At 46.6% G+C, this 27,913-nt stretch overlaps 1 protein-coding gene across 2 annotated transcripts in view; it reads right to left on the reverse strand.

Moving 5' to 3' along the window:
• Positions 1-1,383: 1,383 nt before the first annotated feature.
• Positions 1,384-27,913, reverse strand: part of ANXA13 (annexin A13) — a 55,846-nt gene continuing 29,316 nt past the window's right edge. Inside the window, exons 3-11 of one of the 2 annotated variants that reach the window (XM_065895212.1) lie at positions 21,580-21,674; positions 18,469-18,639; positions 15,500-15,533; positions 15,322-15,401; positions 13,632-13,700; positions 13,124-13,225; positions 8,695-8,770; positions 4,896-5,008; positions 1,384-1,997 (exon numbers count right to left, since the gene is read on the reverse strand). In XM_065895212.1, coding sequence (XP_065751284.1) covers positions 1,878-1,997; positions 4,896-5,008; positions 8,695-8,770; positions 13,124-13,225; positions 13,632-13,700; positions 15,322-15,401; positions 15,500-15,533; positions 18,469-18,639; positions 21,580-21,674 — 860 coding nt within the window. In that variant the 3' untranslated portion in view covers positions 1,384-1,877. The remainder of the gene's footprint in view (positions 1,998-4,895; positions 5,009-8,694; positions 8,771-13,123; positions 13,226-13,631; positions 13,701-15,321; positions 15,402-15,499; positions 15,534-18,468; positions 18,640-21,579; positions 21,675-27,913) is intronic. The other variant, XM_065895211.1, reaches the window with a different exon arrangement.

Raw genomic sequence — 27,913 nt, forward strand, 5'->3', positions numbered from 1 at the left:
GTTAGGTAGATAAACCAGTGTGTCGAGGATACAGATGTTAACATAACCTCTTAATTTGTTGATCACGCTTTTACAGCTGCTAGAAAGACAGCACAGCGTACTTGGGCTGGTATGCTCTGTGTTGATTACACCACCAAAGTGATTTCCCAAGACCCAAATCTGATCGTGTTCTCACTCATTTAAACATCTCCAATGACCACCATTGCCCAGAAGACCAAGCTCACACTTGGAAGGCAAAACCACGGCTGATGTGACCCAAACATACTCTTCATCACCCGCCTCCCCGACCCTCTCCTTCCTTTCACCACGTCTATTCACCAGTAGAATGGATTTCAACGCCTCCTGAACACATCCTGCTCTCTCATGTTTCCGAGCCTCTACCCATGTGCTTCTTTCTTTGTTTTTCTGGAAGGCTTCTATGTATTCAAAACCCAGCACAACTGCATCTCTGTAAAGCATTCCCCAGTTCCCCCAGGCAGAGCTCTGTGTTCACTCTTCTTACTCATGGGTAGAGAGCTTTACATGCCTGTATCAATGCACTGACAGCGTCTGATGAATATTGGAGGCATCCGTCTACACTACTGGTCTGGGAATGAACTGCCCAAGGTGTGGCCAGTGTTCTCTTTATCTTTGTATCCCCAGAGCCCAGCACAGTGATTGGCAAATAGTAGGAACTTAAGCAGGTGAATGAATACAGACCCATTTCCATGTACTTTGTGTTATTTTCCCAAGAAAAGCAGTTACTAAGATGGATTCTGGAGTCACCAGCCCTGAATTCAAATCTCGGTTCTGTCATTTGTGAATGAGTTTAGCCAGATTACTTAATGTCTCAGTTGCTTCAGCTCATAAATGGGAGTAATATGAATCTTATAGGGATGTTGGGAAAATTAAGTATGAAAGTAAGCCAATTAGCAGTGCCAGGCACAAATAATCATCCAGTGAACGATGACTATAATTATTGGACCAAAGTGTCCGTGTTCTCATGACAGAGACCCCTTCACGTGTAGCAGCACGTGGCTATGAGACAAACACCTTGGAACAGAGATGCTACTGGTGCAGGATCAATCCATTTGAGAGTCAGACCATTAACCTTGACCCTGTTGGCACTGTACCCAGCCTGATTGTATCTGAAGATCCCAGGGAAGACTCAAATGGCTTAAATGTCTAGAGAAGCAAGAAAACCCATTTAAACCAGGTAGCAGATCAGGGAATTTTACCTCTCGTTACGTTTCGTATAGGCAAGTCAGTTGTTTCCTTGCCGCTGGCCTTGGTGACTGTCCTTGGTGATTATTAATAAGTGTAACTGTTTGCATTTTCCAACTATGTTGACATTTCACAAGTCATTTATTTACAGGACAAACACCAAAGCAAATCAACCCAGTCTTTGGAAAAGCAGCTGATGTAGGCGTAATCCACATCTTCCATTAACATGGAGGATTTGAAATTGAGCACACAGAAGGAAAATGAATGAATTGCTTACTTTGGTCTTTCTTGTACTTCAACCATTTGCTCTTTACCCAGAACATACATATCCCTGTGTGATACGTATTCTTTTAAATGTTTTATTACGAAGGCATAGCTTTTCATCAACTACAGATTTCATCTTTGCTCAGAAAGCATTCAGTGACTGCCCTCAAGGAAAATTAAGAGGCAGCCCAGATACTAGCTAAACCAGCATTCAGGGTGACCTAGTCAAGCGTCTTGAGGCTGCTGCCCTTAACTTAAACAGTTTGCCCTGGCCGTATGGCTCAGGCTGCCAAGGAAATAAACCAGGACCCTCGAGAGTGTTTCGTGCTGGAGTGGCACTTGCAAATCTGGTTTGGGGGGGCTCTTGACAAAGGTGGTTCCTTCCTGTGCTCCGGCTGTGCTGACTCGGTTCAGTGCAGGAGGGCCACCAGCAGTTTCTGGAAGTCCCCAGAGGTGTCTGAGCGAACCATGTCAGAGAGAGACTTCTGATACTTCTCTTGGAACTTGGCTTTTATCCCCTGAAGGTCCACCTGTAGGAGAGATAACAACAGCAACTGGGACATTTATAGCGTTTTCACCATAAACACAGGCAGCCACTGTTCTGAGCACGTCATTCTCACTTGCTCATTAATGCCTCAAAGCAGCCCTTAAGAGTCGGAGTTATTATTCTTCCTCTTTCGTGGCTGAGAATAGGAAAGCTGAGTTCAGTGTCTGTGTGTCTGTTCCAGTAAAACTGTTTATGGACACTAAAACTTGAACTTCATATGATTTTATGTGTTACAAAAATATTATTTTTCCTTTGAGTTTTTTACAGTTACTTTAAAATAATCATTTTCAGGTAACAGGACTGTACAAAAACAGGTGGTGGGCCTGATTTGGCTTGCAGGCCACAGTTTGCTGACTCTTAGTATAAGCTTAAGAAAATTGTCAACACAGTTTGAAATGATGCCTTTTTTTTTTCTCTTGTACCCTGATCAGCAAGAATATTAGTGCCAAACAACAAAATTCAATTCATTATCAATTTTTAGGACTTATTTTGAATCTACGGTTGACCCTTGAGCAATACAGGAATTAGGAACACAGACACCCCATGCAGTCTAGAATCTGTGTATTGTTATCTCTGCCTCAAAAACAAAGGAATTTGATCAATGACTCACCCAAGGGCAGGAAGCTGAAACAGTTTGGATAGAATCAAGCCTCAAACCCTAGTTCTTTTGATTCTACATATTGTGATCTCTAATGGAGCACAAGCTTCTCCCCACACTTAGTTAATGTAAAGATCCATAAAATGAAAATACAGGTACTGTTATTTACTGAAAAAATCTGCATATGGGTGCACCAAATCCGTGTTGTTCAGGGATCAACTGTAACTCATTGAAAAGCTTGAAAAACCTAGGTGCTGGAGGTGGGGAAAGGACTCAGAAGAAACAAGTATAAAAAGATTGTTCTGCTCTGAAGATTCTGACCACCTAGTAAAGGAGATAACACTTGCACCATGGAAGATATAATTCCAGAAAGAACACAGTAAGTCTCATAAAAGAAGCACAGAGCTCTCTTTAACCAGGAGTTTTTTGTTTTTAGCTTTGTTGTTATCGTTGTTTTTAATTTAGACTCTATCTTGCTTTCTTGAGAGACTCACAAACCATTACTCAAGCTTCTGGTTCTTTTCTTCTCCTGCCCCAATTAGAGGGCCCAACAGGAGAGAGAAAGATGAGAACAGGAGAGGGTAGGAGAGGGAGGAATTGTTGGAAGTGGATGCTGCACAAGAGAGAGACTGCATCAGGCAGGTGGGCTGTGATCCCTGCTCCCCTGGCTGGTAGGCTGCTCAGCTGGGGGAGGGGCAGGAAGTGGTGGGAGGGGTGGGTCACTGCAGGGATGGGGTGGGGCTCACGGGGCTCTGTTCTAGTACCTGGTGGCTTTGGCGGATTAGGGGATCTGGCCAATATATCTGGCTGGGCCGGAAGCATTCCGAGGGGATGGTCCCCATGTGGAGATGACCCAGGACCTGTGGTCAGTACTGAGATAGGACAGAGCATCTTGGAATAAACACGCTACAGCTCATGCATGCTGGAGTGAATATGGCACCCTGAGGAGCCCTCGGAGTGGTCCAACCCCCTGGAGTCTTTAGAATCCTTGCTGGGCTTTGTCACCAACCTGCTCCTTGGAGTGTCTTAGGATCTCCAGAGACTCTGGCTGGGGGGGGTGAGTTACTAAGAGACAGAGAGACAGAGAAGGCTGAGACCTGGAGAGATAAGGGAAACAGAGAATCAGAGCAACCAAAATAAAACAAAGAGAGTGGCAGAGAGACTGGAGGAGGGAGAGGGGAGGAGGAAAAAGAAAGGGGCTTAAGAGAGAGAGGGAAATATGAATTGTGGAGGAGGGAGGAGAGGAGAAAGAGGGGGAGGAGAAATTCCAGGAATAGAAATAAAAACGAAAGAATAGTTGTGTTGCTAAGTTATATTTCAAAACAGTGTCAGATATTAAGTATTATTTGTCAAAAAGCTAGGGGCCAGAATTTGGGTTGGTATCTTTTCTCCCTCATTTAACACGTTTTTGAGGGAAGATGTCTGTGGTTTTCAAGTGCCCAGTTCCACTTCACTCTCCAAGGCCTCTCTGCTGTGGATGAAATGCCATTTCCCATTTATTCTGCAATTCCTCCTCTCTGTGGCCCTGTATTCTGAATATGAGTCTTGACAGCTGCTCCCAAGCTTCTGGCCACTCCTCTCCCTGTGCCTTTGTTATACGCATGCACTCTCAAAGGGGGGCGATATTGTTCCCAACAGGGGCAAAAACTGGTTCTTAGAGGGTGAAAAAACATCTTAATCTTTTTATGTAAAATTAATTACTTATGTACATAGGGAACATAAACAGATTCACACAGTGTATGTCGTGTTAACATTTCTTGGAGGGGAGTGACAGTTAGGAGAAAACTGGGTCTAAGAAGGCTCCCTGGGGGGGAGGGTGGGCGATCGCTAATTTTAAAAAGGTTGAGAAACATTGTCTTGTACTGATGTGGTTTTTTGTGCAAAATTGTGCTTCTGGGATGTGTTTAAGGAAATAAAGGCCTAGCTCAGGAGTCGGGAAATTACTTGCTCCGGTGATCTAGTCCATTGTTCACCTTTCAGAGTGTCTGTTTTACCTTCCTTAAAATGGAGCTGCCCTATCCGGAACAACCCCTCCAGTTTCCCTCCACACACTACCCCGAGCTCTCCGAAGCCACAGATGACAGACATAGAAGCCGCTAACGTTACTGTATTTGTATTAAAAGAAACGGACTGAAGCACAGCACACTGTCCTCTACAAAGTCTGGGAAGGCAAGGGCCCTCTCTGTTTTACTCTTTCTGTAAATAGGCTCTTACTAAAAACGACCTGTAGATGACATCAGTGGTGGCAAAACAAGAAGGTGGAGCCCAACGAGTGCGTCTTACCTCCGCCTGGGTCACAATGATGTCAATGAGGGTCTCCTCGTCAGTCCCCGCACCCTTCATGGCCTTGTACAGACGGTCAGCAAAGTAGCCCTCGAGGTCCCGGGCACTCCTCACTGGGCAGGGCAAAGGGAGAGAGAACGTGATGTGTTCATGTTTTGTGGAATAACACAGAGACCCTGGGAAGGAACAGAGCTGGCTCAGAGTGTCACCTGGCTGCCCTTGGAGTTGATGGAATTGTGAGGCCGGTGTTTGAAAGGGGCAGACTTCACACTGTTGATAATGGGATCTGGAAGATTCCCCTGGGGTCAGGGCATCTGGACTCTTCGACCAAAACCCCTTCCGACACCTAAGAACCTCTCCTGTTCCCTGAAGACCCTTGGCAGGAGGTGGAGGGCTGTGACCATCCTCAGGTCCTCCTTGTAAAGTTCATGATTCTCACCAGCAGGAATACCTTCTCATCTCTAAGAGAAATCTCTGATGTCAGAGTTGGGTTTGGAGGGGAAACACGGACTGGCTGGCAACCTTGCCATATAAAACTTCATAATCTTGAAGATACAGTCAGTTGGACCGTGGGCCTCCTCTGCCCATGCTAAACAACCTTCCTTTCTTTTGTTTTTCCTCACTAGGTTTTACTTTTTAAAAATATTTATTTATTTATTTTGGCTGCCCCGGGTCTTAGTTGCGGCACATGGGCTCTTAGTTGAGGCATCATGCGGGATCTAGTTCCCCGAGCAGGGTTGGAGTCCAGGCCCCCTGCATTGGGAGCACAGAGTCTTACCCACTGGACCACCAGGGAAGTCCCTCACTGGGTTTTATTTGTGAGCCTCATCTCTGAATCTTTTCCAAGGTCCCCACAATCATCTTAGTTTTCCATCTGGGATGTGGGCTTGATGCAGTGTTTGATCCTGTCTACAGAGCACCTTTCTGTGATGCTGCCAGTTGCTCTTTTCTGGCCCTGCCCCAGCCAGAAATGAATAAAGTATGATCTAATCCACAGATTAACAAAGTATGGTTTCTATTCACCAATCAGGGGATGGGGCGCATCTCTGCTCCTGGGGATAAATCATGATTGCTCTCCCCTCCTCCAAGGCTCATATGGGTCCACCAGGACTAACACTTTGGGAGAATGAACCCTTTACTGTTTATGTTGCTGACATTTACCTAGAACACTTAACATTTTTGATGTTAGTAATAAATAATAAGTAATACATTCAGCATAAGTGTGGAATGCACATCCTTATGTGCATTATGTCCTGCAGTGAGAACTCTTGTCTTCTAGGTAACTGCCGATAGAATGCTTACAAGGAAGGGGGAGGAACAGAATTAGGAAAGCAGAGTCTAGGTTGTGGGGGTGGGTGGTCTGTCTCCTTATTTTATAGGTCATGTGGCAGCCACCAGCGTGTCAGTGGAGAAGCCCAGACCCAGGAGTCTGAATCCACAAGCTGCTGGATTGGTGGTGGTGGTGATGGGGTGGGGGGTGAACCTGGCAATTTGGGGAGCAGTGTGTTTGAGACTCACTGTGACACACACCCCCAGACGTTCTGAGCTAGTGGCCTCACAAGGTTTTCCCGAGGACCCCGTCCTGTGCGCTCGTACTAACTGACGCTGCAGTGATCGTCGTTCTGTCCCCACACCAGTGACTTCCCCCCGACACTCCTTCCTCCTGATATTCTGGGGAGAAAACTCTCAACTTTTCTACCGTATACAGTCTATGCCTGGTGAACAACCTTTGTTGTTCGCAGCGGCAGGAATACCCCGAAAGTTTGGGTGGGGCCGGCTTGGGAGGAGGCGGGAATAAAGATCTTCGTGCGTGTGAGAGGAAGGGCAGCCAGCCAGCCCGCGGTGCCTCTTGCCCCTCCTGGCCTGCAGAGCAGGGGCTCTCAAACTCCAGGGGGCATAAGATGATCACGGGAGGAGCTTGTCAATGTGTGGCTTTGGGCTGCATTCCAGGAAGTCCTAAGTGGGTAACCTGGAGTGGGCCTCCAGAAACTGCACTTTCACACGCCTCCCCACGTGAGTCTGATGCAGGGGGTCCATGGACCCCACTTTGAGAAGTGCTGCTCCGAAGGCTGCAAGCAGTGGGAACCGTTTGGTCTCATAACACCTCCTCAATTTTAGTGGCAAACTGGCATCTTTATGAGTTATGCGGGAGTAGGGTGGGGAGTGTGTAGATAATTTAGTCATGAAGTCATGTTCCACTCTTTGTGTGGTTCCTTTTCAAGGTCTTTTCTAATCTCTTTTATATTTGCTGCCAGTGGAGTCCACCCAGCTCCTGCATTTCATGGTCCCCCAACTGCAGGGATGGGTCCTTTCCTTCCTCTGTACCTGCTTTGCTCTGATTGGTTTTATCTTTACTGTAGCTCAGTCTGTTGATTTGTGTGTATCTGCCATGAGTTTGAAGCTTCTTAAGAACAGGAACTGGCCCTATTTGCCCCTGATCCCCACGCCTGGCTCAACTGCTGGCCCAGGCAGGTGCTAAGTAAATGTTAAAGGGTTGAATGGCTTTATTACCATTAATACTTAATACTAATAAGAATTACTATTAATCTTCTGACTGAACTCTGGCGTTCTCCTGCTTCTTTACACTGCAGGTACAGAAAGGCTTTGGAGCCTTGTAGCTGGGCCATGAGTAGATCTCTCCGTTTACTTAACACACTCATCCTTATAGCCCTAAGGACAGTCATCTGTGTGTATCCATTGTGGGACGGGAGTGACATTAAAGATGTTCAGGCCTCTGTAACAATAGCAGACCTGCTAATCTGAATGCAAAATGAGGGTGGAAAAAAAAAATCAATTGCTGACATTGCCCCCAAAATCCCATCAGAAAAACAAAACAAAAGGGTTTGGCAGCGAGAGCACATTTTGTAGCTTCCAGGGGCTGCTTTTTTGGTTCTTCCTCTTCTTCTGGGGATATTCTCTCCATTTCTCATGCCATTTGGGTCGCTGCCCTGGCCTCCTCGCCACCGGAGTGTGGACAATGGACAATGCCTTCATTCCGGGGCTTGCAAAAATGAGAAATGAGCCTGCCAGCCACAGCCCGGTACCCATCTCTCTGCTATTTCCTGCCTACAGGCAACACCTGGAGAGAAATGCCTGGCGTTCGCTTGGCACGGCCTTGATCTAGTCTCCCCCGCCTTGCTTTCTACACAGACCTCATTCATTCCAGTGTTGAAGGGAACCAAATGGAAAAGGTCACCCTTGGGCCATCAGGCACCCGCAGAAACTTGTTCCTGGATCCGAACCTGGGTGCTTTTGAGTGTGTGTCACGTGAACCGCATGCCGCCCCATGAGACTAGACGATGGTCCCAGGCTGTTGATGGAGGCTCTCGGGGCTCCATGATCTTAGTGGGACTGTCGTGGATGCTGTGGTAGCTCCCCCAGCTGCTGTCTTCAGGACAGCAGGCACTCATGCCAAGTGTTACCTGCCGGCTGCTCAGGGTTGAGACCCTTCTCAGGAGGGAGGGACTGACTGGGGTCATATCTGTTAGGAGTCAAAAGAGGCAGCTGTCTTCCCCAAGGTTGCAGATGCTCCCTGGGTGCAGCCTGACGGCTGCTTGATGTAGGGTGTGAAGACCTGGTCTCCTTGCCTCCACTTTGGACATCCTGACTTCAGGGCTCCTTGGGGGCCAGCACAGCTCCTGTTACATCTGCATCACGTTCGTTCTCTCCCTCCGCAGCGCTGCTTAGGTGTGTGGCCCCCCAGCTATTCCCTGAAAGCTTCCTGCGCACAGACCTCTGTCTCCAAGTCTGGTTCCCGGGAGCCCAACCCAAATCAGGGGCTCTCCTAGCTTTACTTTACCGAGAGTTAAGTAGGCCTTCTGCAGATCTCCTGACGTTTCTGCTTCGATGGCCTCTTCGATGTCTTTGCCAATGAGCTGGAGAAAGAAAGTGCAGCTGTTAGTCCAGGTTTTGCTTTTGGCCTTGGTGCACTTGAGGCTCGTTCTTCTACAAAAAGCAATAGACTCTTCCAGATTTGGTCACGTGAGGACCAGAGGAACTCTGGGATTCCTCTCTGGCCTCAGCCCTTGCAGGGCTGGGGATGGTTGCCCGCCATTCGAGTGGGGACTCTCATGGCCTAGGAGTTAGTCCCGATTTGACCCCTAATGGATGTGACCCCAGTCAGGACCACTCCCTCAGCCTCAGTTTCCTCCTCTGTGAAATCAGGGAGTGGAAAAACAATGAATAAATACTGCAACAATATTCTTTATGTTTCTATCGTACTTGAGTTTCCTATGTGTTTATAAAAATTCTTTCCATTTCCAATTTTCCAGGAGGCTATGGTTATAATCATCTCCCACACCTTCCTCCGTTGTGGACTGAGACTGGGAGCTCGGGCACCTACACTTTGGGTGACATGAATAGAGGTTGTGAAGTTCATGGTAAGGACTTGGTCTAATGTTTCTGATACTGTGGGGCTACTTGGGCTGGGAGCCAGGGGCTGACCACGTCAAATGCTGCTTTCTTTCCCTCTGGGGAGACTCCAGATGATCTAATATTCACCGCCAGCTTGCTCTGCACAGCATTACACATTAGGTTTCCTTCCAAATATTTATAGAAGCTGAAGTTCAGAGTAAATTGTGACCACGCTTAACACAAGTACCGCCTGGGCCAAGCTCAGGGCAGGCATATAAAGAGAAAGGAGAACTTTTGGTTGGGTTTGGGAAATGCAATTAAGCATTAGAAATACTGAAACTTCTTTCTTAGAAATTATCTCTTGAGGATATGACACAATTGTGAGTCTATAAATAATTGGGACCTTTGAGGACATGCCAGTGGAGTTTATGTAGTTTATTCTGAAAACACTGGTAAACAACATATTCTTTGTGATACGAGCACAATAGATATGGGGGGAAGGAGGGTCCAGATTTAATGAAACCCGTAGCTTGATGTCCTCATCATAGTTGGCCCATCTAGAGGTCTGGTGTGGAATCGACCTAGATAAGAAGGGGATTGGATTGGGGGGGCTTTCAGTCCCTTTCTTAGCTGTTCTGAGGTGTTGGGGGTTGGATGTGGGAGCTGGGATTTCAGAAGAAACTGCTATCACTTTTCCCATGAACAGGGTTCTTGTTGTGTAGACTGAGATTGTGTTTCAAGAGGACATTGTCCTCACACAGGTCTGTGTTTAGTAAAAAAAAAAAAAAAATCCTCACATTAAACCACTTTCCATTATTATTGTTAGTACTGGGCTAGAACAGTGTTTTTAAATTTTCTGTAGCATCTCAGCCTACACAACAGATAAAAGCAGGAAAGCAGAGCTGTTCTGGAGAGGCGGGAGATGGGCTCCTTACCGCAGCCCTAGACGGTAATGCCAGGTTCCTGGCCTCTCAGTCTCTTTGCTGCCCAACTCCGGGGGCACTATTCATGAGATACAGTGAGACGGCATTGCCCTTTGTTCTCTACCTACCTCCTGCCCCCCATTCCCTCCTGGTAGCTACCAAGCCACCTCCAGGGACTCCATTGAGCACAAATGGAAAACAATCCACTGGCCCAAGCTACTGAGATGCCCCTTTGCAAATGGAATGCTTCTCACTTATCGGAACACTTAATTCTTAGGGGGCTCTTTGGACAAAACCAGGTTTTCTGATCTCGGTACAAAAACCCATTGCCAGGGTGGATTCCAGACAAGCCTCAAAGGCTTCTAGTTTACCAGGTAGCATTGCCTGTGGGGAGATTATTAGAAGAGTAAGAGGTTTCTTTTAAAACCAATGCCCCAAACTGACAGCGTGCCCACGGCAGAGCCCTGTGCACTCTGACTTTGGTTATAGCAGTTAAAGGGCTAAAGGTTCTGGAGTGGGCTTAGGGACACTTTAGGGGAGGGGAGAACTTTCTGGTGAGGGGTGTGGTGGTGAGGCAGTGACCTGGGGCTATGGGTATGTGTACCTACAATTTATACTGAGCCATGTTTTGGGAACTTTATAACTCTACAAGCCTTTCATATTTGGTAGATTTGGGGACGGTAATAATCTTTCATGATGCTGCAGAGTTGGGGAAGCTTTGTTGCTTGGGTTGGGATCTCCGAGCGTGTCAACAGTTAAGACTCAGGTCTAGAGGGCAGATAAAGGGCAAAAACCTGAGTTTTTGCGCCAAAAATTAAAATTCGACTCTATGCCAGGACAGCCTATGCCGTGTGACACACTTCACTGATCTGACCCTTAGCATCTTAGTGCCTTTAGCCGGAGACCATGAGAAGATTTATGGAGCCAGGTTCCCAAGATCAGGATGAACTCAGAAGATCGATGATAAAGATCAAGATGAACAATGTTCCAGCAAGGCTTTCGGAATGATGAATAGGTAGCATTTTAGAGCTGGTTTCATGTAAAGAATTATCAGATCAATTGATTCTCTTACTGACCATTTGAGTTTTAGCTCTGTTTTTTGACACTGTCGGTTCACATAAGGCGACTCATAACAACTGCTAATGTTAATTGAGCACCTACTTCATGCCAGGCAATAAATGCTTTAAATCTGTTAATTCATTTAATCCTTACTAACCCTGTGAAGTAGGTACTATTATTATCCCTATTATACGGTTGGGGGAACTGAGGCACAGAACCCTTAATAACTTGCCCAGGGTCATACAGCTAGTAGCCTAGAGCAGACTTGTTAAACCTTAACATGTATCAGAATCTGGAAGATTTGTTAAAACACAGACTATAGGACCCTAACTCCAAGGAAGCTGATTCAGTAGGTCCAGGGCCGGCACTAAGAATTCTCATTTTAAACATTGTGTCAAGTGATACGGATTCTGCTGTTTGGGGATTAATTATGAGAACAATTGGCCTAGGGAGTATCCTTAGATAGTCAGTAGTTCATGTACACACACACACACACACCCTCACACATATGTGTGTTTCTATAGTGATCTCCAATGACAGCCACCCCAGAAACTCCATCCATAGCCCCAGTCTTATGGGAAGAGGGTCTAGGTCATGGAGAAGGCTTCCAGCTCAGTCTACACAGCTCCAGGCCCAGGGGCCAGGGGAGTACAGGGTCAGCTGCCTTTGATCACGGCTCTGGGCAGGATTTGAAAGCAGAGGGCCCTAAGGGCTTATATACAGTGATGATAAAATTCCAAAGCTTTGTTGTCTTTTCATCTGCTGGCAACACATAGGAAATGCTATTTTGAGTGAGGAGCGGCCAGCTCTAGCTGAGGTAGGAGCTCAGGCTGGGGAATCTTGGAATTCTCATCCACTTTCTGCTACTGACTTGCTGTGTGGTCCTGATAAGTTACAGATGGTTCCTTACTTGTAACAGATTTTCCTCCACCAGCAGTTGTGGGTAACAATGGCTCTTCAGCCTACTTTTGAGTTACAGTATTCTTGTGAAATTGAAATGAGACACAGGGTACAGATGTCCTTTAAAACCATTCCACAAATATAAAATAGGAGACCAAAACAAAATCTGATATTCCACAAAGGTCTTCTTGCAATTAAAGACTGATTTTCAGGGAAGGATTAACCACTAAGCGCCTTGAAATAGCTAACTCACCTCGTTGACTTAAAATTATCATTAGATTAAAATAAATAACTGTATAAAAGTAACTGATACACATCTTTCCAAGAGTGTATCTCTGAGGTATTATCACATCTGTTTTGGGAGCAGTAGGCACTGTTAGCCCAACTGTCAATTGGAATAATAGTAACAGCAAACATATGTAAGCTTACCACATGCCGGATACTGTCCTGAGCCTTTTATATTCATCTTATTTAACACCTAAAATAACCCCGTGAGGGTGGGGTGTTGATGTTCATGGTCCCTGTTTTACAAATGAGGATGGTGACATCGGGTCACTTGTTAGTGATAGAACCGGGACTTGAACCTGTAACCTCTGGCTCTAGGGCTTTGCTCCTAAACTTGACACTCCCCTGCTTCCCTAGCCTCTGCTGCAAAGCAGGGTTTCCCAGACTCAGCAGTGCACTGGGGGCCGAATGACTGTTTGTCACAGCCCTGGGCACTGTGGGCTGTTCAGCAGCATCCCTGGCCTTGACGCTCTGGATGCCAACAGTGCTGCTTGCCCCAGCGCACCTTGTTGTGACAACCCCACATGTTTCCAGACATTATCAAATGTCCCTTGGGGGGTGCAAAATCACCACGATTGAGAACCACTATTGTAAAAGACACCCCACCCCCTGCCGCCCAGTTCCACATCCCAGAACTCAGCTTCTTTTGGAAATAACTTGAGACTCAGTTTCCGTGTGAACTCCTTGCCTTAGTACTGGATCACTTACAACTTGGTAGGCTTGAAAGGTGGCTCGTAACTGTTTGTGATTCCTCTTGGCCAGGACTTCACTGAAGGTGAGCTCGTCCGTGCCCCAGCGGCCTTCCCCTGCCTAGAGGGCCGAGTGCAAACATTTTGAAAAAGCCTTTTGCAAAAAGACTGAATAAACAGAGCTGTGACCAGGCCTCCCTTACAGGAAACAAAATATGCACTGAATCTAAGCCACATTGATCGATCTAGCACTTTAAACTTCTAACCCACAAGTATACCTCACATATGTATATTATTTATACCTTCCCTTGTTCCAAAGTGGATCTAAGGTGGTTAACCCCAGAATATAAGAATAGAAAAAGCAATTCTTTCAGGTTCATGAAGACCGTATATATGAAAAATATTTTAAAGATCATACTTATTTCCCAAGTAATTCCAATTCACATAAAATAAAGTAACAGTTGTTGAAAATAATGTTAATTAAAAAAAAAAAGGATTTGCAGAGACTGACACATCTGCATACTTACATCGTACAGATCTTTGGCATCCTGACCAGCTAGATCTTTGTCTACATTATCTCCTTCATCGCGATTAGCCTAGAAAAATCAACACATTGTTATTAACTTGAGTTCCTGCTTGACCACAGAAAACAAAAAGGGAAAGTCCTAGAAAAGGGGGTGATTTCAGAGGGGTGGCCTGAAGCTAGACAAAACCTGGCAAAGTGGCAATGCTGCTCTTTGCTGCCATCTTTTGGGCACAACTGATAAACAGTAGCTTCTGTGACAACACATTTTCCCCTTTTTTTTGTAGAAACCAGGGTCACTCACAAACCCCACTGACCTCTAAGAAACCTCATTATGTCCCCTAGAATGAGTCTGTTGGGAAGATATTAGTCTTCCTTCCAGAATATCAAATTTCACTTCTCAGGGTCCCAGCCTTGAAGAGCCCTGAATGTTGGTCATGGAAAGTTTTGGAGGTCTAACCTAAGCCCTTAGTGGCAGGTGGAATTCTAAGATGACCCAGGTGGCCCACACTCCTGTATAATCCCCTTCTTTTGAGTGTGGGTAAGACCTGTGAATATGGTGAGATACCACTCCTGTGATCATATTATGTTTATATGGCAAAGGGGATGTTTATAGATGTAATTAAAATCCCTAATCAGTTATCCTGGGTAGGTCTGACCCAATCAGGTGAGCTCGTTAAGGTCAGAGATGGAAGAAGTCAGAGACATGAACTCCTGCTGGCCTGGAAGAAACCAAATAGCCACGCTCTGAACTGTCTATGGGGCCACGACAGTGAACTGCAGATGGCCTCTAGGAGCTAAGTGGTCTCTGGTTGACAGCTAGCAGGAACACAGGGACATCAGTCGTAAAACCACAGGGAACCGAAATCTACCAACTGCCAGTGAGCTTGGAAGAGGACCCCAGGCCTCAGATGAGATGGCAGCCCTGGCCGACACCTTGATTTCAGCCTGGTGAGACCCTGGCTAACCCGCCACAGGACCCCTGCCCCATGGAAACCGCTAGATCATGGGTCTGCGTAGTTGAGGTTGCTGAGTTTGCAGCAAGTTGTTACACAGCAGGAGAACACTTATATACTCTTTGTGCTACAGGTGAAGCCTACTCTGTGTATTCTCTGCTATCAGTCTCTCCACGTCGAGAGTAATGAAGCGGAGGAAACACACAAAGCTCATAAAGATGGGTGTGTCGTGAGAGTGCAGGTGCCATCTGGCCGGGGGCCGCGGGCGCTGTGTCCTAGCAGGGCCAATTCTTAAAGCCCTGCTTTCGAGGCCAAGCTCCCTGCAGCAGTTCTTACAGGCCTAGACTTGGGGTGAATCCTGCAAGTAAGTTGTGTCATGAAAAGGGCCCTACTTGGGGTCAGATGGGCTGGTTCTTGCTCCTAAGCTGTGTCTTACTGTGTGTACACCTAGCGGTTCCTCACTGGCAAAGTGAGGTGGTGATGCTTAATGAGATAACACACTAACAAAAAGGAACTGTAAACTGCAAATGACTGGGTGGATTGTTATGATGGGAAAAATACCCATTGAATAATTTCACATGAGCTGGGCTGACAGAACACAGGTTGATGATCCCTCAGTAACATATTTAATAAAGGAAGGAAGTGTTTATCATCGAAATTGCCTTTTTCATCATGGTCCCATGCTGCCAAGGGCTGTTTCCCAAGATCATAAGGCAGGTTAGACCTTTTTACTTTTACCTGTAGCAGGGAGACCAGAATTTTTTTTAGGCTTCCACTTGTGTCACCTTTGACATCTGATTCAAGGCTCCTGTCAAATACTTTTGGGGAAGAAGAAAGGAGGAGAGAATGCAGATTTAGTCTCCCAGAGGTATTTTGGAAGGAACATTCTTTAAAGTCAGAACAAACGGTCACTTACATCTTTGGTAGGCCTCTTTAATGGCGATGATTTCCTAGGAGAGGTAATAAAAAAAAAATCAATACTCCGAGGTGGGGTTAATCAATAATATAGGCAGAGACAAGCAAAGGGAAGAGGCAGGAGCTTGTCTCTGGACACGGGATGCCTTTATGACTTCCTCCAAAGGGGGTTGTCCCTACAGGTCAAGGTCTAGGCCTAGAGCAAGTCCCCAGCTGTGTGGAGTCCTTTAGCATATGTCATCCTTAGTTAAAAGTGAAAACATTACAGCTAAGCTAACATCTTCTTTCACTACCCCCTCACCCCATCTCACTCTCCCTTCCCCACCCAGGTAGCCAGTGTTAGAAGTTCAGTGCATATTTTCCCTTTACATTTGTATACATATGTTTGTGCTACTGCAAATATATAGAACTGTTTTGTGTATGTGTTTAAAAAGTGGAATACTGTTCATATTGTTTGTTCTTTGACTTATTTTTTCACTCAGTAATAGGTTTTGGAGGTCCAGCTAGGCTTGTACATTAGTTAGTCACCTAGTGTTTTTTTTAAATGGATACAAAAGGTTCCATCCTACAGCAAGCCCCTGTTTATTTAGCCAGCCTCTGATTGATGGACATTTAGGCTATTTTCAATTTTTCTCTACTTCAAACAAGGCTGCACTCAGTAAACAATTTGCTGTGTACAGGAGTGCAAGCCTCTCTCCAGGGTGTGTGCCAGGAAGAACTGCTTTACAGGCACACCTTGGAGATACTGTGGGTTTGGTTCCAGACCACCCCTATAAAATGAGTATCATAATAAAGCGAGCCACACGAATCTTTCGGTTTCCCAGTACACACAAAAGTTATGATTATACTCTACTGTGGTCTGTTAAGTGTGTGATAGCATTATATCTAAAAAAACAGTGCACATAACTTAATTTAAAAATACTTTATTGTGGGTTTCCCTGGTGGCGCAGTGGTTGAGAGTCCGCCTGCTGATGCAGGGGACGCGGGTTCGTGCCCCGGTCCGGGAGGATCCCACATGCCGTGGAGTGGCTGGGCCCGTGAGCCATGGCCACTGAGCCTGCGCGTCTGGAGCCTGTGCTCCGCAACGGGAGAGGCCACACAGTGAGAGGCCCACGTACCGCAAAAAGAAAAAAAAACTTTATTGCTAAAAATTCTAACCATCACCTGAGCCTTCAGCAAGACGTCATCTTTCTGCCAGTGGAGGGTCTGAAATATTGTGAGAAATACCAAAATATGACACAGAGACAGGAAGTGAGCAAATGCTTTTGGAGAAATGGTGCTGATAGGCTTGCTTGATGAAGGGTTGCCACAAACATGCTATTTGCAAAATCGCGGTAAAGCGAAGCACAATGAAACAGAGTATGGCTGTATATTGCAATGGCTTGACCCACTTGGGAGCTGCCTCCGTTTACACTTGAACCAGCAGCGTATAAGAGCAGGCATTTCCCTACAGCATCGCTCCTAAACTGTTTAAAATGAAAGCCATGGGGCAGTGATGGGGAGAAGGGAGAGGGAACGATAGAAGATGAGGGTCAGGCCAATGTTGCTTCGGTGGGTGGGAGAGAGGAGGAAGCAGGTGGGGGCCGAACATCTGTGACTCTGCAGCCCCCTCCCCTTTCTCCTCCTTCCAGCCCACTCTCAGGATCTGCCTGAACCCAGGGCCTGCTCTCTCCCTGCTTTTCTTCTTTTTACTGTCAGATCTATTTGATTGCAAAAAAAAAAAAAAAAAAGAACCTGTTCATTGTTTGAGACCAGGACCTGAAAGAAATTAGGCTGCGGGTGAACCACGTGTAGGCAAGTGTGATTAGAAAAGTAATGACCAAATTAACCTTCTTGCCAAGGCAGGCTGCCCAAATATTGGCTGCCTGGTCGCTAGGACTTTGGTGCTTCTGGAAAGGATGGGAATATTGAGTAAGGAGAGTTGTGTGGTTATTGGACTGAATTGATACCGCCCTCCTGTGCTAACCTTCCCTTAAGGCACAATCCTAACCTGAAACTCCCCAAATGGAGGGGTTTTATTATCCTTTGGGAAGAAGAGAAGTCCAGAGATGTTCAGGAAAGGGGTTTACAGCGTTAGCGTGGAGCCTGGTGGTGCTTCAGGAGACGTGGGTGGACGGCACAGGCTGGGCAGGAGGAACCAGCCCAGGTGGTAGGCACTCAGGGGCTCAAACGGCACTGCAGTGTCAGAGCGCTGGGGCAGCTTTCCTCGCCATCTGCTCCAAGTGCTGTTTCTGCTTCCTACCCGGAGGCCTCAAGAGTGTTGGATTTTCCTGGCATTTCCTCGCTGGACCTCCCCATTCTATGTGATGGGTGTTGTGGAAGAGGCAGAGGTTCCCCAGATAATGCCCTGTGGGCCCTCTCTTCTGATGAAGTCCTTGGCCCTTATGGGTTCTGGAACCAAAGATGAATGGGCTTCTGCGAGGGCCTTAACGAACGTCCTTTTCAGCTCCTGAGATGGTGGCATGTGCCCAAGGGATCAGGGGAGGACAGGATAGAGGACATGGAAACCTCTGGGGAAGTGGTGGCGGCCCCGGGGGTGTTCACTGGGACCCCCCTGGCACCCCCCACCCCCCTGCCTGTTCTTGTGCTCTCCGCTAGATGCAGCCATGCTTGGACTGTTGTATTATTTGTGCCAGGAGACCCGCAAAGTCAGGCTGGGAGGGTAAAGTAGAACTTTCCTCCTTCGTGTAAAACTGTGCATCTCTTTAGAAAAATGAAAGCTGGATTGACACTGTGCTTCTGGAAGGATCTATCCTGTCAAGCCAGGAGCAGTGACACCAAGAATGACCATCAGAAGATTGGAAGAGGGATCTCTCCAGTGTGAACCAAGTGGATGCGTTTCTGCCCAGACACTTGCTCACCCCGTGGGTGGAATGCAGGGAGGACTTTCCCTTCTGGCTGCTGTAACCATCTCTGATGGGCATATGGACGCTCCCTTGGGAGTTGGTCCAGGGCTCGGCTGGGACTCACCTTATTGGTTCTCGTGCACAGGACCTCGATGAGCATCGCCTCATTCGTGCCCAGGCCCTTCATGGCCTTCTGCAGCTGCCGGGCGGCATACTCGCTGGGGTGTTGCAGAAGGGCCAAGGCTGTCTTCTCGAAGCATCCACTCAGCTCCTTCTTGAGCACCTCCTCCAGGTCCTGTGGGAAGACAGCAAGAGTCTTGTCTGGGAACATGCTGAGAGCAGAGGGACAGGTGTTTGCTCTCCCCACCGCAGGACACCTGCTGTGGACACACAGGGCACAATCTAGACTGGAGCTCTACAGGCATGAGTGCCCTGCTCTGGAGGACAGTCGTCTCCCAAGTGCCCATCCATCTTCTGCCAAGGCTGGCAGAGGGAAGATCCCCTGCTCAGGGCTGGGGACCCCAAAGATGAATCGAAGTAACAACCAGCATTTGCAGAATATTTTGGGGTTCAGAGAGCTTCCTCACTGATCCCTAAAACAGCCCTGGCAGGAGAGGTATTGCATTATTCCCATGGACTGAACCTCAATAAGATAAAGGACTCATCTCCAAATACTTGGCTAGAGAGGACTGAAATACAGGCTTGTCATCTCTAGGGGACCAGATCATTCATTGTCCAAGTTGGGATGCTTTTGACAGTGAAAGGGGGGACACTATTAATAATGGCAGGGTGACAACAGGAATTAAAGAGGGACTGTCCTGGGCAAACCTGATATACAGTCACTTTGGCATTTTGTTAAATTCTGAAAGGGACACACGTGGGAAAGAACTCAGGTGGGGGAAGGGAAGTGCATGAACTTCTCAGGTGACAATGTCCCAAGTTAAATGCAGGACCTCAGAGCAGGACCTTCACACGGAGACAGCCCCGTGTGGGTCAGACTGGAAGCCGATAGACCACATTACAGCATGGGGTGGGCCTGGCTACTCAGCACCATGGCATGGTGTCTAACAACACAGTCATGTAGCTCTGCGACCTAGGAAAGGTGCTTAATTTCACCAACTGTCAGTTTCCTTCTCTGAAAAATGGGAAGAATAATAAGACTTACTTCTTAAGGTTGTTGGGAGAATTAAATAAGACAATCCTTGTAAACAATGAACACAGTGCCTGGCACATTTTCAATGTTCAATAAGTGATGATTGATGATGATGTCATGTTGAAAGGAACTTTCAGAGAGAAGGCAAATCAACTATTTCTCAAATGAACCTCTGAGCTCCGGACCTGGGAGGAAAATCCCAGAAGATTTTTGTCCAAGGCCCTGGGATCTGCAGTCTTAATAGCAGGTTGTGATATTACTGGCTCCATCCCATGGCAGCTGCTGCGTCTAACCTGATCTTGTGAAGACAGGCCTTTGGTCAGTACTCTGGTGTGGATCTACCTGAAGACTGGAAATATTTTTCCAAGTCAGATGGGCATTATATAGAACTGTAGAGAAGAGAAATCCCAGCTGGCTGCTCTGGTACGTCACAAGGATGAAAACAAATCCTCGTGTGTTTACATTCTGTTTGGACCTAGGAGCCAGCTCAGGATTCTTCGGCTCTAATCCTGGTTTCCTGCTAACTAGCTGTGTCACCTTGGGATACTTATTCTCTTTGGAGCTCAGCTGACTTTAGATTTGATTGTCTCTAACGTCTTCTAGCTTTGTGGCGTGATTCTCGATCACTTCTTTGGCAGTCCCAGCTGTTTGAAACACAGCTGAGAATTGGAAAGTAAGCAAATGATTGGCAGATGTAGGTGTTGCAGAGTTTTGTGCTAGAGCATGCTTTCACAGAGCCCCTGAGTCCTCACTTTGAACCCATTTACACTTATTTTACACCAAAGCTTAAGATGCCTGTATCTGACTTTCCATATCGGTAGGATATAAGTAGACACAGCACTTGAGAGGATGCTGTAGTCAGGCGTGCTGACAAGGATGAAAGTTCAATGTCATTCAATTCAATTAAATGCAGCTGAACTGCAGCTGCACTTATTTTCACCAGGGTCATCAATGAGTGACATTGACAAGCCTGATTGTGAAGAGGGAAGCAGAAGAACTACAAAAGCACAGCTGTCTGGACTGTTTAATGTATAAATAAACAGCTCCTCTCATGGCAATGGATTCTTCCGGAGTGGAGGCTGGCCCTGGAGATGGAAGACTTCGATTTGAATGCTGGTTCCTTTTCCTACTAAGTGTGGGGTTTTGCATGAGTCATTTAAACAGATGCGCTCCACTTTTTCTCTCTGTAAGGTGGAGACAATTACACCTATCACAGCCTCCCTTTACTGGTAGGTGCCAGCATTACCCTGCTTGATTCTCACAGCAGCCTGAGAAGGGAGGCAAATTACCATTTTCATTTTGTGAGGAGACCAAGGCCTAGAGAGACTGTTGCTTCCCCAGTGACAAATAAGTAAGAAAATCCACCTCTATCTCTATCTCTATTTATACATAGAGTTACTGAAACTGTAAAGGAAGTATAAATTTGGATTAGAACGCAGCATAATAATTCATATTTATTTGGCAAACTGATAATTCTAATGACATTAAGAAAATGTTAAATCGTGTTCATGCTATATTAATAAAGAAAACAGAAAGCCTAATGCATTCTTAAAGATTTCTAAATGTAACACCATCAACAAGAAGAATGAAAGAAAAGATACGCAAAGAAAGAAAAAGGCGTTGATGCTTAACGAAATGGAGGGTTTTTTGGTTTTGGTTTTTTAGTTTTTGTAACAATCACTTATGAAGAATATATCATTCTTGAAGACATCTGAATAAATGAAGAATTCTTACATAAAGACCCACCTGTGAAAACTGGTTTTCAAATCCCTGGCCTATCTATAAGTTAATATGTGGAATTAATCCAAATGAGTGGGAAAAAAAGACTGAGGAATCAACTTAAAAAGAAGTCAGTTGGAAAAATAATGAGTTAACCAGTATTGATTTTACAGGCTGTTAACAAGGCCATTTCAGTTTTTCTGAAGTCAATTAAAGTTTTAAATGGTTGCTTCATTTTGTTTCTCTTGGGCTAATTCAATAAAGCTTTAAGGATAGTCCTCACTGTCTTGGGAACATAAAAGAAGCAGAAGAGACAGTCAAGACGAAGGCCGTGTGCACACGGCCGAGGACCCTCAGCGTCACCTTGCCATACGTTGTCTTGTACTTTTGTTTTATTTGTTGCCTCTCATTCGATGTCCTGCTTGATAGGATTTGAATGATGGTGGCTTCATCAGTTCCTGAAGTGCAGGAGAAAGAGGCAAAATCACAATGAGCAAGAAACAAGATGGACGTTTATTTTAGTCAATCTGGGGAAGCCAGGGTGGTGGTCACAGGCTTTGGTGGAACCTAGGTGGACCCTTTGGCTGTAATATCTTATGCTGAGAACTGTATTCTTTTCACTCACTTGACAAATACCCACTGAGGCCTCACACTGCATGAAGCGCAACGCTAGGCACTGTAGTGGAAAGAGGAACGAATATGGTCTATTCCTTAATTTCACTCCTTGGCATAAATGCAAGAGAAATGAAAACTTATGTCTACACAAAACTTGTATTCAGATGTTCATAGCAGCATCATTCATAATAGTCAAAATGTGCAAACCACCTGAATGTCCATCAGTGGACAATGGATAATTAAAAGGTGCTATATCCATACAGTGGAATATTACTTGGCCAGAAAAAGGAATGAAGTACTGACACATTCTACAGTATGAATGGGATGGACCGTAAACACATTTTGCTAAGTGAAAGAAGCCAGTCACAGAAGACCACATATTATGATTCCATTCATATGGAAGTCCGGAATAGGGAAATCTATAGAGACAGAAAGTAGAATAGTGGCTGGGGAGGGGGTGGGCAGAGGTGTGATAGCTAAAGTGTAGGAGGTTTCTTTTTAAAGTGATGAAAATGTTCTAAATTGTGGTGATGGTTTCATATTTCTGTGAATACATTAAAAACAACTGAATTGAACACTTTAAATGGGTGAATTGTATGGTGTGTGACTTATACCTCAAAAAAACGGTAAAAAAAAAAAAATATGGTATGTTCCTTGGTCTGCAAGTACTTAAAATGGAGTGGAAGAGATTAAGATATAAACCCAGGGCTTCCCTGGTGGCGCAGTGGTTGAGAGCCCACCTGCCGATGCAGGGGACACGGGTTCGTGCCCCGGTCCGGGAAGATCCCACATGCCGTGGAGTGGCTGGACCCGTGAGCCATGGCCGCTGAGCCCGCACGTCCGGAGCCTGTGCTCCGCAGTGGGAGAGGCCGCAACAGTGAGAGGCCCGCGTACCGCAAAAAAAAAAAAAAAAGATATAGACCCAAATTGCTATAGTATCAAGCGCATCCATAAACTTGTTAATCTCAGGAGAGAAGTCCTAATTGGGAGCATGTGGGGCAGTTCCCCTTTAAACTCTTTTGAATCACACTCTTCCTAAAACGATTTTTTCCCTGATGTTCATAGTAATACTTGTTCATTGTAGGTATTTGATCAGCACTGAAATGATAATGACTAAGAAAGAAGGGGAGCGTATCATTTTTTGAACCTGGAGACAGGATTGGAAAGATGACCCAGGTGTTGCAGGTGTGAGGGTGAGAAAGACTATTTGATCAGCGAACCCTGAATTCAGTTTCTTCGGACTGGATTCAAATCCCTTAAACCCTATGACATCGGGCAAATAATTAGCCTCACCAAGCCTCAGTTTTCCCACCTATAAGATGGGGGTGATAATAGACAAGGCTATTGTGAGAATGAAATCCAAGTAGGGGTCCATGGTTGCCCTGAGGTGCACATGGGTCCTGGGACACCGGGGAGCATACATGACCAAGTGCCCCAGGGCTGCCTCAGATCCAGGCAAGACTTGTGCTGAGGCCACTGTCCCTGGGCTGTCACCCCAGTGACTGAGCTGGAAGGAGCATCAGAAGCCTTCTGGCTCAAACTCGTATTTACAGAGGAGGAAACTGAGGCACAGCTCAGACCCTCTTCTTAGTTCCCGCATGTACCTTACTGTTCGGCAGTATTGGAATTTGTTGACTGTTCTCTGCTTGAGTGCTTTGCCTCTGTCCTCCGTTCCTCCCTTCAGCCCCTCCACCATCTCCCTCTCAGCATCCCCCATCAGCCCTTCTTCTACCTGCCCTCTACACTCAGCTGCCAGGTCTCCTTGCTAATTGCCATCACTCCCCCCACCCCAACCCGTGACCATTGCCCTTTGGCTGGTGCATCCTAAACTAGCACCTCCAGCCCTTACCCTTCCTGAGTTTAGATCCTATTTCCAGCTGCCTGTGGCCAGCTTCCCATGGAGATCCCAAGGCCTTTCAATTCCCCACGGAGCTAAAGCAGAGCTCATCCCGTCTATCCTTGAATCCACTCCCCACCCCGTTAATTTCATCTCAGTGTGTGGCATCACCTGAATTAGAAAATCCAAAGTCACTTTTGAGGGCCCACCTTCCGTTTGCTTTTATTTTCCGACACCGCCACGCCCATCTGTCTCAGCTACGAGATGACTCCGCCCTCTTCATTCCCCCTGCCCCTGCATAAGAGGCCTGCTGGTTTTCATCCTCCCTGACACCAGGCTCTGGTCTCTGCAGCCTACCTTCCACACTGCCGTCAGAATCATCATCTGGAAGTACGCGTGTGCTCATTTCACTCCCTAATTTTAAAACCTCTAGTGATGCTTCGTGATTTCCAGAACTAAATCATTGTCCCTTAGTGTGACATTGAGACTTCCTGAAGCACGGTCTCAAACTGCTCTTCTAGACCCATCTCTGCCCACAAACACACCCAGCCTCACTCACCTCACCGGAGCCACATTTGTCGGTAGGTCAGGCACTTTCAGAAATCCTGAAACATTACGTTTCTGCTCCCGCCGTTCCTCTAAAGAGCATTGCTTATATATCTCTAGAGTCACTGCATGTTAGGTAAGCTTTCATCAGATTATATAATATATACATAAGACTGCATGTATGTGACATTCTAAGCTGGTACCTAGGCCATAGGGAGCGGTTACTGAAAGGTAGTGTGTACTATTAGGTGCCACGTACTGCCGTCTTCCTTGGGTGAGTGGGGCTGTTGGGTCCGTCTTGCCTGTCAGATCTGCTCTTCTAGGGTGTGGTACTATGCATACCACTGAAGGAATGAAAGATCATTTTAGGACCGTTTAAGGTTTTAATAGTTATGTGTTTTTGTGAAATGCATACTGGATTTCAAAGACTTGGTGTAAAAAAAGGGTGTAGAATATCTCAATAATTTTTTTTAATTTTAAAAAAATTATTTGTTTTATTGATTTATTTTTGGCTGCATTGGATCGTTGTTGCGGTGCGCAGGCTTCTCATGGCGGTGGCTTCTCTTGTAGACCACGGGCTCTAGGCACGCGGGTTTCAGTAGTTGTGGCTGGAGGGCTCTAGAGCGTAGGATCGGTAGTTGTGGCGCACGGGCTTAGTTGCTCTGCGGCATGTGGGATCTTCCCGGACCAGGGCTTGAAGCCGTGTCCCCTGCATTGGCAGGCGGATTCTTAACCACTGCGCCACCAGGGAAGCACTAGCTCAATAATTTTTATACTGATTACCCGTTAGAATGTTAATGTCTTTAACTAAACAAAATATATTATTAAAATTAATTTCACTTGTTTCTTTTTACTTTTAAAAAATGTGGCTTCTGGAAATTCCATGTGTGGCTTGCATTATGTTTCTTTTGGGCAGTGCTGCTCCAAGTCTCACTTTTACTCTCTGGTAGAAGGAAGTTATGACAATCTGATCGCGTAGGGGCTGTGAGAGGATGAGACAGAGACTCTAAAAATTCGTATCTAGACAATAGTAAAGCTCTGTTCGAATATTATCACTTTGTCCATCCTGGCACTGGCAGACCTCCCATCTGACTCCTCTCTTGTAACCTGGCTGTTGCGGGACACCTACTATTATGTGTTAAATTGTGTCTCCCCCGAATACATTGAAGTCTTAACCCCCAGTACCTTAGAATGTGACCTTATTTGGAAATAGGTCACATTCTAAGGTATGTAAGTAATCGAGTGAAAATGAAATCATTACGGTGGGACCTAATCCAGTATAACTGGTGTCTTTATAAAAAGTGGAAATTGGGGCACAGAGGGAGACTCACACAGAGGGAGATGGTGTGAAGGGACACAGGAGAACTCCGTGTGAGTTCGGAGGATCGGAGTGATGCATCTACAAGCCAAGGAACGCCTGTGGCTACCAGAAGCTAGAAGAGAGGCATAGAATGGTCCTTCCCTAGCACCTTGCGGGAGGATGGCCTGCTGACTTCTTGGTTTCAGACTCCTGGCCTCCGGCATTGAGAGACAATAAATGTCTGTTTAAAGACACCCAGTGTGTGGTACTTTGTTATGGCAGCCCTAGGAAGCCAGTCCATCCACTGTCCTCAGCAGTATCTCAAGACTTCAAGAAAGGAATAAAAAAAACCCCTCTTCACAGCCCAGAGTCTGGAGATTTCCTACATTAGCCTGTTCCTGGCCCTCCTCTCAATGTCTGCTGCCTGTAAATAGCACACTTGGCAATTTTTCAGTGGAATTGAATTAGTTGGACTTGTACGTTAGCTCCTGTTCCGCTGAGAGATCAGGATCCTGAAGGAACAAAACACGGGGCAGATGCATTTTGATAGACGGGTTGGGAACAGGAGAAATCTGGGTCAAGGTTGCGGGAAGGGCTGAAGAGGGACCTGGCTGGAGACAGGGAAGGGAAGAAAAGGGGTGTTGCCAAAGACTTCAAGCGTTTGACTCTGGCCCCAGCCCTCAGTGCCACGTTTGGAAAGGCAGTGCTGGGACTTAGAAAGACTGCTCTGACCCAGGGGTGAGAGAGCTGTGCGCTGCTCCTAGGACAGCCACCAGCTCTGTGTCCGTGGACTGTTCACCTAGTCTCAAGGACTAGTTCCACCTTTACGGTTCTGGGAAGATCTAGCTCTCTGATTCCAGTTGGAGAAACAGAAAATTCTAGGATGAGTTCACTTGCAAAAATAGTCAGCGTTCGTTGCCTGCCTCATTCCGGCTCACTTCCAGCACTTATTTCTGTCCTTCCTCTTCATTTCCTCCTGTAGCCTCACCTGCGTACTGTGTATCCAGTTACTTCCTCTGTGACATTGTTTCTTTTTAACCAGGGGAGTGCCAGAAATCTCACCTCAAAAGGGATTTCTTTTTCTCATAAAAAATCTCTGGGGCTTCCCTGGTGGCGCAGTGGTTGAGAGTCCGCCTGCCGGTGCGGGGGACGTGGGTTCGTGCCCCGGTCCAGGAGGATCCCACATGCCGCGGAGCAGCTGGGCCCGTGGGCCATGGCCGCTGAGCCTGCGCGTCCGGGGCCTGTGCTCCGCAACGGGAGAGGCCACAGCGGTGAGAGGCCCGCGTACCGCAAAAAAAAAAAAAAAAAAAAAAATCTCTGAATCCAGTCCCCCAACTTTTTTTTTTTTTCACATGGGCTGCTCCAGCCCAGGTCTAGGGCCTCCACATCTCAGACCTTTACCCTTACAGTTGTCATCTCTGGAAGGAGGCTTCCTGCCTCCCAGGTGGCCCATTCACTGTATTGTGCCAGCCAGGAATGGAGGGGTGCGGGTGCTCACCCCTGGCTCTCTCTTTCCCCTCGCCCCACATCTAATTTGAAGACCTCACCATTCACCTCCTTGGTAGCCCTGAGACCCACCCATCGCTCTCCATCCTCACCTCTGTTGTATCATTCACCAGAGCTGATCCCCAGATGGTGTTCCTGTCTTACTCTCACCTTTTCCAATCAGCATTCACAGTCTCCAGAGTGGCCTTTCTGTGGAGCAGATCAGCCTGAACCTTTCCATCTAGGCTCCTTCAAATCCAGAATAACAGCCTGGTCTCTTGCCTCTGCCTGCAACATCTTTAGCTTCAGCCCTCACCTTTATTCCCATTCTTCTTTCAGGACTCAACTCGCTGGACTTTCCTGGGACACCTGCCGGTGTCCCTCACATTACCTGTCCTCCTCCTCTGTCCTGTCTCTGCCACCCCACACTGCAAGTCCCATGGGGGCAGGGGGCTTTGCTCATTGCAATATCCACAGAGAAGGCTCTCAGTGTTCATCAGACTTGACCTGCTGAGTGAACGAATGTGGAAATGCATGCATGGAGAAGTTTGCACTGCATTATGATGGAGCTGGTCTCTGCTTAGTTGTAAGCTGTGTGTGCTACTCACGTGGCCTGTACGTAGCAGGGACCAATAGGAAATCCTCTACTCTGTCGCTATAGTCAACCCATATCTGCATAATTCAGGAAAATTGAGTTAAAATTTTAAAAATAAGGTGTTTTAGACTTTCCTTCCTGAGTGTTTTTTTTAAAAGGAGAGCAGAAAGCAAAGCAGTCTGGGGATGTCCCAGCAGCAGCCTGGAGGTCGGGGAGAGCCTGGAAATGACTAGATTTCTCTCGAGCCCTTTGAGTCCGGGTATCAGGTTTATCCAGGGAGCTGTTCCCACTACCCGACTGAGAAGCGATTTAGCAAACA

The sequence above is a fragment of the Phocoena phocoena genome, chromosome 17, assembly GCF_963924675.1.
Source record: "Phocoena phocoena chromosome 17, mPhoPho1.1, whole genome shotgun sequence".
In the NCBI taxonomy this organism is placed as follows: domain Eukaryota; kingdom Metazoa; phylum Chordata; class Mammalia; order Artiodactyla; family Phocoenidae; genus Phocoena; species Phocoena phocoena.